This window comes from Anabrus simplex, chromosome 1 (genome assembly GCF_040414725.1).
Source record: "Anabrus simplex isolate iqAnaSimp1 chromosome 1, ASM4041472v1, whole genome shotgun sequence".
In the NCBI taxonomy this organism is placed as follows: Eukaryota; Metazoa; Arthropoda; class Insecta; order Orthoptera; family Tettigoniidae; genus Anabrus; species Anabrus simplex.
The window spans coordinates 1,558,476,463-1,558,491,107 of record NC_090265.1 but is presented as its reverse complement, the minus strand read 5'-3'; the positions used below and the strand labels follow the sequence as shown (position 1 = coordinate 1,558,491,107).

At 41.8% G+C, this 14,645-nt stretch overlaps 1 protein-coding gene across 1 annotated transcript in view; it reads left to right on the top strand.

Annotated features, from left to right (window-relative positions):
* The window catches only part of LOC136862290 (nose resistant to fluoxetine protein 6), a 202,208-nt gene that overhangs the window by 98,642 nt on the left and 88,921 nt on the right, over positions 1-14,645 (top strand). Inside the window, exon 3 of the mRNA XM_067138874.2 lies at positions 1,143-1,449. Within this exon, the coding sequence (XP_066994975.2) occupies positions 1,143-1,449 (307 nt within the window). The remainder of the gene's footprint in view (positions 1-1,142; positions 1,450-14,645) is intronic.

Sequence of the window (14,645 nt, the reverse complement as noted above, 5' to 3'; positions counted from 1 at the left end):
GTCCATGTTATTTCGCGTTTCAGTCGACTGAAGGCTAATTTTCTCTTAGCAGTCATACCGGAGCGTTCCTCATTCAACTATGTTTTTTTTTTGTTTTTTTTTTTACAATTTGATTTACATCGCACCGACACAGATGCGTCTTATGGCAACGATGGGATAGGAAAGGCCTAGGAGTGGGAAAGAAGCGGCGTGGCCTTAATTAAGGTACAGCCCCAGCATTTGGCTCGTGTGAAAATGGGAAACCACCATGGATTAGGTTGGTTCTTAGTATGATCTATACTTCTTCTCTGTGGTATCGCTACTGAGGCTGCTTCGTTAAGAATGTTTAGCAGAATTTGGTATCTGATGTGAGCTGTTTCGTGCTTGGCTCTAGAACTGGGTGTTTATACTCTTTCCAATGTTCCTGCAGCTCGCACACCATAGACAAGAATATCCTCCAACATACCAACACGCAATTTCCCGTACATAGCAGATGTCGCCCACCCTTATGCGAGGGTCTGGCTTTAAAAAGCTGCACCATACTAGCAATAGCCACACGCAATTATAATTATATCATTTAGCATAAGCACATTTCGAGACAGTTTTTCCGGTCAAAGCACTTTCTTTGCACAAGAAATGAGTTATGCCGCGTTGTATTCATTTGGACCTTGCTTCAACATTTTCCTCTACTTACGGGGCATGTGTCTTGGGCTGACCACGTTCTGAACTGTCTACAAACACCAAACCGTGCAGTGCTGCCACTTCTTAGTTAGTTGTCCCGTCACTTATTTTCAGTGTTGCCAGCTCTATCTGTTTCAACTGAACAGCCCTTGCAGTACGGCTCATCATACATCTTGACCTACGGAAGGAGTATGCTTCGCGGTTTGGGCCGTGTAGCTGTTAGCTTGTATTCGAGGGATAATGGGTTCGAACCTCATTGTTGGCAGCTCTGAAGATGGTTTCCGGCCACGGTCGCTTCCTTCTCAGTCCTAGCCTTGTTCTATCCAATCGTTGCCATAAGACCTGTCTGAGTCGGTGGGACGCAAAACCAATAGCAAAAGCACTTTGACCATATGTTTTCTTTCACAATATCTTCTTTGAGAATTTATCTCTCCGTAAATTTTAATTCGAAAAATCAAAGCGTTCTTTGTATGATCTTTCAGTGTACGACGCCAGCGGCCGTTATTCATCGAGTTACCTATGGGGCAACAACTTCTGGTTGGGATCCCAGACACAGTGCCTGGAGCTGGAAGACATGGCTTCCTACAGTGTAGCGACGCTGCGACTCAACATCACTGGGATCCGTCTTATTTCTCTGGGAATTTGTATTCCTGGACAATGTGGAAACCCCGAGGATGCAGCCACTATTCTTCGTGGGGCTCTGCCTGATACAGCCCACATCCACAAGGTGCGGGCCGTACCCGATCCCAACTACTCGATATGGCGCCAGCCAGCCTTTTACTGCATCTTGTACGTATCGCCAGAATTATTATTATTATTATTATTATTATTATTATTATTATTATTATTATTATTATTATTTACATGACACTAAATGCTTTTGCGGCTTCACGCCGAGGTGTCGGAATTTTGTCCCGCAGGAGTTTTCTACGTATCAGTAAATCGATCGACACGAGGCTGGCGTATATGAGTACCTTCAAATACCACTGGACTGAAGTGGGTCCAAATTTGCTTACTTCAGATCAGTAGGCCAGTGCTCTACCGTCTGAGCTATTCAGCCTGCCTATTATTATTATTATTATTATTATTATTATTATTATTATTATTATTATTATTATTATTATTATTATTGTTGTTGTTGTTATTGTTGTTGTTGTTGTTATGGTGGTCGACAGATGGGTGGGGAAAGAGGCGGCAGGGCCGTAGGGCTGGACGATTTGATTCGATTTGATTTGTTTATTTATCATCAACAGAGTTATTGATTCTCCAATTACAGATGATATAATACATTCAAATAATAACAATATTAACAGGACTTACTACTACCACTAATTATAACTAAGCAATATATAATATATACATATTTACAAAACACATAAGGAAGGGGAAAAAGACATGAAAACAGAAAAGTGTTTATACATTTGAAATGACCGAAGGAAGGAAGTATAACTTTCAATTACTAAATGGGCAGAACAAGATACAAGGAACACTCTGTCTATGAAGCGTCCATAAGATGTCTGCGAATTTCACTAGCTGACGAGTGAAATATATCCACTATCCCGCTAATTTCGTTCAGGGATCTTAGGGCCTGCATAAACCAAGAGCTCCTGTGTGATTCCGTTCTGCACCTGGGTAAGTGAAAGGTGACAGCCTGTCGAGTATTGCGGGAAGGAACATGAATTGGTAGCAACTGGAGTAAATTGAGACAGTCAAGGAAATTACCGATACATTTGTGTATGAAACGTGCGTTGACATACCTGCGCCTAGTCCTAAGCGACTCAATACACATGTTTGTACAAAACAAATCATAATCTGACGATGGCAGCTTGATACCAAAACACTTTTTACTGATCCATTTTGAGAATCTGATCTGTACTCGCTCTAAGGCATTAACTAAGTATTGCTGTGAGGGGATCCACACTTCAGAGCAGTACTCTAGACTAGATCGTATAAGCGAAAAATACAGGGTTTTCAATGGGGCAACAGATTTAAAACTCTTGCAATTTCTTTTGAGGAAGTCTAACGTTTTAAATGCCTTGTTAACGATATTTAACACATGCTCATTGAAAGATAGACCATTTTGATTACTAAAGATAATACCAAGATCGTTAATTTTATTAACAGGCTTTACTTCTTGATCCCCTACATGATAATTGAATACATTAACTTGCATTTTTCTCGTGAAGGATATTGCACTGCACTTTGAAATATTTAGGGTTAAATGCCACTTTTTGCACCAATCACTAATATTATTTATATCAGACTGTAACAATTCACAGTCACTTATCTTTTCAATTATCCTGTAGATTTTAAGGTCATCAGCATAGAGCAGGTAGTTGCTCGAATGGATTTGTGATGGCAGATCATTAACAAATAGAAGGAAACATAAAGGTCCCAGTAGTGAACCTTGTGGGACGCCAGACTACGGCTGATAAGGGCGAGAAATGGTACCCTCGTATTTTACTGAATACCTTATTTCGTAAAGATAGCATTTAAACCATTCAAGCAAGCTTCCATGAATGCCATATGCTGAAAACTTAGTCAGAAGAGCATTATGCTGCACTGAGTCGAAAGCCTTGGAAAAGTCCATGTACACGGCATCAACCTGCTTGCAATTGTCCAGAGCGCTAGATATGAAGTGGGAGTACACAGCTAGATTGGTGGTAGTTGAGCGTTTCTGGACAAACCCATGCTGGTTAATATTAATTAAACCACTGACTGCACTGTACACTGCTTTGTATACGACTTTTTCCGCTACTTTGGAAATGAGTGAAAGAAGAACTACTGGTCTGTAATTGACAAATAAAGATCTGCAACCTTTCTTAAAAACTGGAATAACATATTGAACCCGAGTGACTTAGGCCCAAAGTCAATCATGATTTGATTGATAAAATAATATATGGTACATTTATTGAAATACAGAAGTGTAGTTGAAAACTTTTCATATATGTAATGTCGAAATAGGAGCGAAGGAAGGACGACAGACTGGAGCCTGACGGATTAGCTCGACACACCAACATTTAGCTACTTCACAGCAGGGGATCTCATTAGTTGGCGAACAAGGAAATACAAGTCTACAAATAAGTCTTGGTCAGAAAGAGAAAGGGATAGTTTGACAAAGGAAGCTCGCTACATGAGTAATGCACTGGGATAATTTTGGCAGGACGGAAATTCCGTGACGTCATGGAAAGCTACAGCGGCTGCGAGGACATTCGCTAGCCTAGGTTCGGGCAGGTGGAGATTTAAATCACGTGACCGCTTGCCGGCCAATCGTAAAAATTTGATGGAAGACTCAGGGATACCATCTTAAGGAATGATGGATGAGATATTCTCGTAACTTCAGAATTAATCAGTAATAAATTATTGTGAGTACACGGAGCAATGTAATGAATTTATTAGATGTCACGCATGGAAAAATAATCAATAATTATTGGCAAATTAAATAAATTGAAGGCTGGATTTCTTGGAAACCAGACAGCTTGAATGTCATTGGCTGGACGAAGACCACGTTGTAAGGGACGCTTCCGAAGGCGCGAAATGTGAGGAGCTAAATCCACCCGTATCTCCTAAATCTGTGATCACCAGGAGTTCATATTTAATCCAGCAAATAGGCTAGCGGAGTGGATTAATTTGATGTAAATTTTAACGTCCAATTCGGAGTGCAAGTACCGATATTAAAAATCCACCCCCTCCCTCAGGGGTATGACGTCAATGAATCCGTGGGAGAAAGCTTCATCCATATATACGGGACAAGGGATCCTCGCCAACACACTTGAACTGAATCTCTGGAGCTGAACTGTCGGTCGCAGCTAACTTCGAATTTTACGGGCATACAGTAACTCAACATTTAATGGCGCGAGCATCCGCCAGTGTTCGTAAAATGTGATCGCGCTCAAGCGACATGAACTGGAAATAGTTAACGTAGGACAGTGTTTGTCAGTTATAAATATCAGTGAAGTAAATTAATTGCACTATAAGAGAGTAATATAAATTGTACCACAATAAGTACGTAAATAACCTACTGTGTGACGAACAGTACTTTAAGGGAATAGTAGCCTGTACTTTGCAATATCGAACCGCTATCATGAACACTTCAAGAGTGCCGTATGAAACGGGCGTATCGCGTCAGACGACATAAATCGCGACGGGCGTAAAAGTTGACACCTCGTCGTACGTGTCCAGGTCCATTGTGCGGTAATTGGACGAAGATTAAAATAGTGTAAAATATTAAATTTTTGGGTCTAGGATATTAGTTTGTTGTATAAAAGTTAAAGTGTTCAGTGTTAACGTTGTCAATGGTGAAGTTTTGGTGATAATTAAGGTATTAGTGTAAAATGGTAATGTGCCAGGAAATCTTTTGTGGAACTACGCCATCAAGAATGGAGGAGTAAAATGCAGAGAGGGGCCGAAAGGAGCCTCTCATCTGCAAAGCTGTAATGGAATACCGAGAAACTAAGATGAGTACATAATGTATATAATATTTGGGAAATGTTAGCGTGATTGGGAAAAATGGGAATAATTTGATTATACTTGGTTACCTTCTGTAACAAGATGAGTCGCTTAACGACCCCATCCTAAATTTGTAGCACGGACAGTAGTAAATAGAACAATGTAAATAATCGGGTCTTTTATGTATTCAGTTTGTTGGAGATGTAAATTTGTATATATAGTGTAGTACGTTAAGTCATGCATGCATTCATATTTCTTTGTAGAATAATTTTCTTTCATTTGATTTTGGTTATGATAGTTAAATAAGACCCGATATGTGTTTTTCTGTTTTGTCATTTTAACGAGCTATGTAATGACACTGAAGGAAAATCCAGCTTCGCCATACCAGTTGTGTTTTGTTGTGATTAGTATGTTCATATTTTCAAAGTGAAGTTGTTCAAATTTGTGAGAAGCGATTATAATAATAATATTCCAAGTAAATCGTATCTGGAGTTGATTAGTGCCAGAATAAATCGAAATTGTAAAAGGGGTTATGCGTTAAACATATTAAGAGTGGACTACCGTGTAACAGGCGAAATTAATTTTTTAAATTAATAATAATAATAAATAAAAATAAAACTATTTTTGGAAGAATTTTTTTATATAATTTGGAAATAATAATAATTCATGAGATATTGGAAATTTTTAGTGATCAGTGCGTAATAATAAATTTAAGTGATCAGGTGTTGATTTTGTCGGAAATCATTTAATGACGGGATGTCGTTTTTAATTCGGAATTAAAGTGTGTGGTAATTTAACTTGATAAATTAATAATATTGAAATGTAGATCGGTGCTAATAATCCGTACATGTTAATGAACGTGTGGTTTAAATTACGGTCCAATATTTTTTACGTATAAATATCGTGTCTTAAAGTTGCAATTCATTAGCCGGAACACGTAGGACTAATATTACGAAACCATGATTGTCAAATTTTGGTAAATATAATTTCAAGATGTTACGATTATTTGTGGAGAACGAACTAAGGCGTAGATCGAAATGAGATAGAAATGTTAAAGAATCTGCAGTCAGATAATAAAAGGTCGTACGATGTCAGAAGTGAATAAATAAGTCAGTTGATAATTCTGTGAGAAATAAATGAATCAAGGAATATTGAGATAAAAAATGGAAATAAATTCCGTACGAGAGACACTTAGGATATTGAAATGAGTGTAAAATGTACGGGCAGTGTCACAGAGAAATACTGAGTTACGTAGCGGGTAGAATTCGAACCCGTGACAGCATGTACGAAATAAATAGACTGCATAGCTATTCGTCGAGATACTACGGATCTAAGGATAATGAGAGTTCAGAGTCCACATAAACGATCGTATATTGTAATCATTGTAATGACGAGCGATGACAATCATGATGTCGTGATAATAATAATAATAATATTGCAGATAAAGATGTTAAACGGGAATCTAAATGATAATATCAACCGATAATAATAATAACAATGTAAGGACGATGTTAAATCATCGCGGTCAGTTTAATAATAATTGTCATAATAATAACAGTAATGATGCCGTTGGTTGATCAGTGAAATAATTATAATTGCGACCGATATCTTAATATATTTGGCGGAAGTGACCGGTTCATAAATGATAATAACCTCTTGAGTGACGTGAATAATAATAATAAAATCTGGAGTCACCTATTTAATAATAATAATAATAATAATAATAATAATAATAACCACAAGAGGGATATAATAATAATAACATTAATAACCATTTGTGCTTGCATCCCGCATAATAATGACGATATTAATCAAACGTGACAGTGCCAGGAACCGTTGAGTATAATAATAATAATAATAATAATAATAATAATAATTTCGTGGATGATGATTTCATGGATAAATGAATATTTCTGACGATAGTTAATTAATTAATTGGTGACAACATCCCTCGACTCTTATGTTTCAATAATAAGAGTGATAATATTATAGTCATTTGTTACCTCGCTATCGTACGGTTTCCGCACGGGACGAGTTACAGTAATACTTGGTGTGTTTGTTTACTTCGCCCGCGACGCGAGGGGAGGTCATTGCCACGGTATTTCCCACCGCTTCTCGTTATCTCATCTGTGGCAGTAGTCTACTGAGGCTACTGTGTAACATCTCAGATCATGTGTAAATAAAATATAAATGCTAATTCAGTGGTATGGCATCAGCTGGACATCGTAAGATAGAAACTGTCCGTGTAATCCATTTTTCGTAATTCACGAGAAACATTACCCAGTCCGAGTACCGGTCTCGGAAAAATGTATATAGCCGGAGTACATCATCTTAGTTAAATCGAGAAGCCGACCGTAACATGGGTTATGCTCGGGCTCACGATAGAAGGAAGCTATATCCTTGAACAGCGGTTCGATTCAAATGGAATCGATCCGTAAATTATACCTCAAAATGTCATTTTATTTCAGAAGCAACCCAGCACGATATTGATACCACTTGCGGTATAGCAAGTGATTTGTTTATGTAACATGTGTGGAAAACTTAAATATCGTTGCCAAATGTATCAAAGTTTCGTACGTCGGATGGCGTAATAAACTGCTTTTTCTGGCAAATTATTTCAAAGGAAACCATTCTCATAATCTTTTTATTGTAGTTAGTTGATGCCCTTTTAAAAGTTAACAGTCACTTCCTAGTCCTATCATGGAGTCCTTAAATTCAAGTTTCCAATCGAGCCTTCCCCATTTTTTAAATTTTAATTGCTCCGTTCATTCCCGTGTTCTATTTGATGCCGCTATATTTATATTTGATGACTTAAATAATGAACCGACACCCCTGAGATAAATGCTAGTCTGGGACTCGGGAGGTGGACGGGTGCAATATCCTTTCTTCCATTCGGACGGGAAATTGCCAGTACGAAGAGACCAGTTGATTATCGTGGCTAGTGGGGTTGCCAGCTCCTCAGCACAATCACGTAACACAATTCCTGGAATTTGATCTGGACCACAAGACTTCTTCGTATCCATCGACTTCAAGATGTTGCAGACTTCCGATGCCGAAGTTACTACTGATGATAAATTAATTTCCCCGAATTGTTCGGTGTGAGAATTACAGGGAACACTGGGTGGATGGAATGTTTTGAAAGTGTCAGCAAAGTTATCCAGAATTTCTTTCAGTGAGCTAATTTCCCTGTCTTCATTAATCATCATGGATGGTAACCGCCTAGATTTTGATTTGCAATTAATAAATTTCCAAAATCTTTGTGGATGTCTGATAATATCTTCCTCAACAGACCCGACATAATCCCTGTACTTTCTCCGCTGTATTTGTTTGTATTCCTTTCTTAGCGCCGCGAATTCGACGTAATGTGAAGGAAGTGAAGACCTTGCAGCTCGTTTCCTTGCTCTTTCCTTTGCCCGCATTTTGTCTGTAAGTTCGGAATCATACCAGGAGGGAAGATGCCTAGTCTTCATTATGCGGGAAGGTACGGCGTCCTTAAGAGCGCTGTGCAGTAAGTCATAAAACAAGTCAACTGCGGCATCAAGAGATGGACAGGATTCGAGCAAGTTCCACGGACAACGGGATAAGATATTTCGTAGATGGGGAAAGTCTGCTTTTGGCCAAACGAATAATGATTTTGTAGTCTGTGGTAAACGAGGAACACGGGAAATATGAAGTCTAAGCTCAAGCGCAGAATGATCTGATTGTACTAACTGTTCTGTTGCTTCACACAGGGTATTATTAGTGACTTCTTCAGACACGAAAGCAAGATCTAGGAAGTTATTTCCTCATGTCGGAAAACCGCAAACTTGGCGAAGGTTAAATTCGTTGGTGATCTCTAAAAGAAAGCAGGCTTCCTCGTTGACATGGGCAAGAATAGGATTAATAGATCCCGAATCGTCTGAGGCCCAGGCTAATTGGCTTATATTGAAATCTCCGCACACAATAATAGTGTCATTTCGTTTTGCTACTCGACTGATTCGAGCCAGGGTTTCTCGGAAGTCTGTGAGCCGTACTTTCACCTCGTCCGGGAGCAGGTAACAGCAGACTGTGTATAGCGCTCGGCCAGGGGATGGGGTGGCTTTCACAACAACACATTCCTAGTTTCCCGTTAAGTCAGGTCGTTGCACTGGACCGTACGCAGAGTTCACTGCTATTAAGTCCGACTCGTTGGCTGAATGGTCAGCGTACTGACCTTCGGTTCAGAGGGTCCCGGCTTCGAATCCCGGCCGGGTCGGGGATTTTAACCTTCATTGGTTAATTCCAGTGGCCCGGGGCTGGGTGTTTGTGCTGTCCCCAACATCTCTGCAACTCACACACCACACATAACACTATCCTCCACCACAATAACACGCAGTTACCTATACATGGCAGATGCCGCCCACCCTCGTCGGAGGGTCCGCCTTACAAGGGCTGCACTCGGCTAGAAATAGCCACACGAAATTATACTGTTATTAAAACCCCACCTCCCTTGTTCTTACTAGTAATGATATTTTGCCTATCTTGGCGGAAAACAACATAATTGTCGTGCAGTATTTCACAATTGTCGATTGAAGAGTCGAGCCAGAACTCCGCTAAACACACACAGTCGTAATGAATGTCACTCAGAGCGAAGTTTAAGTCCACGAGTGATTTCTTAGGACTACAGACATTCTGGTAGTAGATGCTAAGGCTGGTATTTACCTCCGGTCCTGGGTTCAGCTGGACATCACAGGCAACTGCTAGTAGTAGAACACTCAGCGTCAGGATTGATGTGTCACTGGCCGAAGGCTTGTGCTTTACACGCTGACTGGACGCCATTCTCTGCTGCTTGCCGTTAATACACAACACGTGGGCACTTATTTGCAGCTTATTATTGGAGAGTATATCTTCCCAACAAGTTACACCGCACTTAACATCAAAGTATACGCTAGTCGGTTCAATTTCATTCACACGTAACCGCGATAAAAGCACTTGGACCACAAGAAACACGATTATTATCAGGAACACACAACACGCCTGCAACCGTCCGCCATCTCAGCTACCGTCCACATCCTACCGAGCTCGATAGCTGCAGTCGCTTAAGTGCGGCCAGTATCCAGTATTCGGGAGATCGTGGGTTCGAACCCCACTGTCGGTAGCCCTGAAGATGGTTTTCCGTGGTTTCCCATTTTCACACCAGGCAAATGCTGGGGCTGTATCTTAATTAAGGCCACGGCCGCTTCCTTCCCACTCCTAGCCCCTTCCTCCCTCATCGTCGCCATAAGACCTGTCCGTGTCGGTGCGACGTAAAGCAAATAAAATAATAATATAAAATAACCACAATAAGCAAAGTAGTAATATATATTCTATCTCACTTTTTACTTTGTCTTTTCTTGTTTATTTTCTCTTTAACGATAAACCACAACAAGTTAGTTAATAATGGTGATCGATCATACTTAAGAACAGTTTGTAATAATGTACGTAAATTTATTACAAGGCGACAGCTTCATTACCAACAACGGAGAACTGAGCTCCCCAATTTCAAAGGCCTACGCACCTTCACATACCAGAATAACTCTATTGAACACTCGCTGCCCGTTTGTTTACAAGTGAAGCCTAGCTTTGGTATTTCTCATAGTCGCGCTAGAAGTCACTTGTTTTATCGTCGCCCTGCTCAAGAATTGAAAGAAAAGATAGGCACTTATTTGTGGACTAACGGCGCTACAGGATGCTTCTTACGCGTTGTCGGAAGAAATTGCGTTCTATGGGCGTTTTGGTAGTCCTTTGGGTCAATCTTGACTCTTGAACCCAAATATTTACACATTTCTGTGTATTTACTTTTGGGGTCGTTAGACCTATTTTGAATTTTCATCGTTCCTTGGAAGGAGACTTCTCTATTGGCTTTCTTTAAAGAAATGGTGACCTAGTGCTGCTCAGATCGTAAATAGGCCTACCTCCAGATAAATTCTTCCATCCCGAAGTGAAATTGATTTCTTCTGCATCTTGGTTTTTCTACATGCGAAAGTTTTTCTAAATTCCTATGCTGTGTTTCGGTGTATAAAACTATAATACCTTGAAGCCTTTGATAAACTTTAAACATGTCCGTCTCCTAGGCAACGGTTGCTTGTATCGTGGACTACTCCAGTATGGCTTCCTATTGTTAGGCCTACTTATTAAAATGCTAGATTTTCTGGAAATTTAGCTATCATTTATTGCAGTTCTCAAAAAATATGATTATTCTTTCTTAATCTGTTTACCCTCCAGGGTTGGTTTATCCCTCGGACTCAGCGAGGGATCCCACCTCTACCGCCTCAAGGGCAGTGTCCTGGAGCGTGAGACATTGGGTCGGGGGATACAACTGGTGAGGATGACCAGTACCTCGCCCAGGCGGCCTCACCTGCTGTGCTGAACAGGGGCCTTGGTGGGGGATGGGAAGATTGGAACGGATAGACAAGGAAGAGGGAAGGAATCGGCCGTGGCCTGAAGTTAGGTGCCATCCCGGCATTTTCCCGGAGGAGAAGTGGGAAACCACGGAAAACCACTTCCAGGATGGCTGACGTGGGAATCGAACCCACCTTTACTCAGTTGAACACCCGAGGCTGAGTGGACCTCGTTCCAGCCCTCGTACCACTGTTCAAATTTCGTAGCAGAGCCGGGAATCGATCCCGGGCCTCCGAAGGTGGCAGCTAATCACACTAACCACTACACCACAGAGGCGGACTATTGTAATATCATAATTTATTTAATACTGTTACGAATAAACCTCTGTTTCATTACTCTAATTCATTTCAGGTTAACCCAATAAATGTACACACACAATTTTAATCAACTATGAATGGCCACACTTACTAATTACCATATACAGGATGAACCGAAATTCGCGTACTCGGGCGTAGCAACGCGACTCCTCACATGCCAGCAATAAAATAATTATCTCTCACAAAAGTTCGTCCTGAGAGTATATCCGGCAGAAAAAGGGCGTTGAAGAGTGGCAATCTGGCAACACTGTGACCACATGTAGGGTAACTACCTCTGTCAGCATACAGTTGGTGCAGTGGATAGAGTTTTGGGTTAGCATGCAGGAGGTCGAGGGGTCGATCCTGGGTTGAGGCGTATGTTTATTATTTCGTAAATGTAGTCCAGGTGGTATGGTATCTGACATCTTAATCGTCAACAGCGATTGCAGCGGGTCCTCTGGAAACCATTTGCACTTACATACTACGATCCTAGAAACGGACGAACAATCGTTTTCGTTGGTCGGCTTTGAAAGACGCCCTTTCCACGTAGTGGGCGTTAATTTATTCGCTGTTGACGATTAAGATTCCAGATACCATACCACCTGGACTACATTTACGAAATAAAAAACATACGCCTCATCCCAGGATCGACCCTATTTGTGAGATTTTTTTTATTTTTTTTTATTGCTGGCATGTGAGGAGAGCGCGCGAATTTCGGTTCATTCTGTATTTACAAGTCTCTCTCTTCCTGATGGCGCTCCAGGCGGTCCGGCCCGTTGCTATACCTGGGACGGCAAATCCTTATTTTCACTTCCCCAAGTCCAGTCACCTCATACAGCAGCTGTGTGCAGACCGTTGACTTTGAACACAGAGCTACGGGCCACACATCACACGATGATTTTTCCTTGGTTCGACTCCAGAGACAGGCCAGTAATTCACACAGTTACATGCAGTGAACATTTAAACAGCTCAACAGTATCCAACAGCAGGACGATACTCACAACAGCGAATACTAACACAGGTCCATTTACCCTCACACTCACAATAGCGGCTTCCCTCGCTGACTTAGGGCGATTCTCAGTCCACAGAAATACACAAACAGTACTCTCAGGCAGTACACAGTCTTTCGCTCCGTCGTCTGCAGTCCTCCTACTCACTGGACTCTCCGACACCACAAAAACAGCTCCTGATTCAGACCTCGGTTGGGCACTAGCGACCAGCCAATACCTCTGTCGTCCTCAGCGCAGACATCGAACCCCACCACACTGAGTCTCACACTGACTCCACCACGGAGTCCAATACTGACTCCGAGTCCAGCACCAACACTGACTATAGCTCCATCACGGAGTCGAACTCTGACTTGACTATCCGCGGCTATCCTTCCTTTTCATAGCTCGGGTAATGGGAACCAGAACATTCGAGGGGTGGCTAGAGGCGGAACATTCCCGTTGATTATTACCAAAAGCATTTTCATTCCTTCCCTGAAGGGGGAGGCGGGCCTCTTAGATGGCAACGCCGTCTCTCAGGCCGGGAGATTTGTTACGGTGAAGGAGATGCACGGAAAAGGTGAAGAGGTTGGCGGCCGTGGCCTATACTTGGAACTGTCCCAGCATTCGCCTTAGTGCAGGAGAATGGAAAACTACGGAAAACTATTCTCAGGACAGCCGACGGTTGGTGTCAGCCGTGAGGTACAGCCCTGTCCCTTCTCCCGAATACAGAGGCGTAGAGCCACGGTAGAGCCGTGGCCACCCTTCTCTGTTCAGCTGGCCGGTCGAAGTGCTGAGCTGTCGGACCACGGACCAGCCGTGGCCACTTGTGGGCCGAGACCCACTCTGCATCCACCAACCTTCCCGTCGAATCACCAAGAAACTCACAGGTAAGCCAGCCGACGATAACAATACATAAAAATACCAGCCATGCCCTCCAGGCCGGCTGGGAGCTCGCCGGTGGGCTGTTTCACTAGCCCCTTCTAGGAAGTACCGAAAGGGGCACCCACAGGCCTGACACGCAACAATATGTGCGACTTATCTGAGTATGTACCTTACTATTTCTGCTACGTAATAATTCTGTTTCACCCATCGTGGTTGAAACCCTAGTCGTGTTACTATATTTTAGATCCTTTCCTTTTTTTCTTTTCATCTTCGTACAGGCCATGAAAGCCCTGGGAGTGGTGGAAGGTAAAGGCTTCCACTATTCGTAACCTCGGCACTAGATGGGGTAGAGTAGTTAGCTCTACGCCCCGGCCGCCGTTGCCCCCAGGAATTAACCTGGTACTCATTTTTGGTGTAGGCTGAGTGAACCCCAGGGCCATATGCACCTCCGGAAGTGGAAATCGTATTTCTTAAATTTTACGACTTCCTGACGGGGATTCGAACCCACATCCTTCCGGGCGAACCGAGTGCGCCTTTACCGCCTCGGCCAGGCAGCCCCTATATTTTAGATCATTTGGTACTAATTATGAAACCGCCTATGGTCACCTACATTTATTTATTCTTTTAATGTATGTCCTTTCCAAACTTAACGAACGCTAGCTGTACTTGCGTTTTACGGGACTTCTTCACATTTGATGGCTTGGTCTTTAATTTTAGCCGTGTAATCTACTCTATTTAGGCTTCTGCTGTGATGTAGGTCTTCCATAACGTAAGTATTTAAGTAAATGGAAATCTAACTCTGTTTCATACAGTAATAGCATTAATTTTTGTTCATGTTTCGTCTGCCGCTGCAGTTCAGTTTCTGTTTACGTGTGCTCAGCCGTTTGGAAGGGGCGTTGCCTTTGTTGATGTAACCAGATTTTGTTTTAAGGTTGGCTTTTGTTTCTTTTTTTTAGGTTTGTTGTTGTAA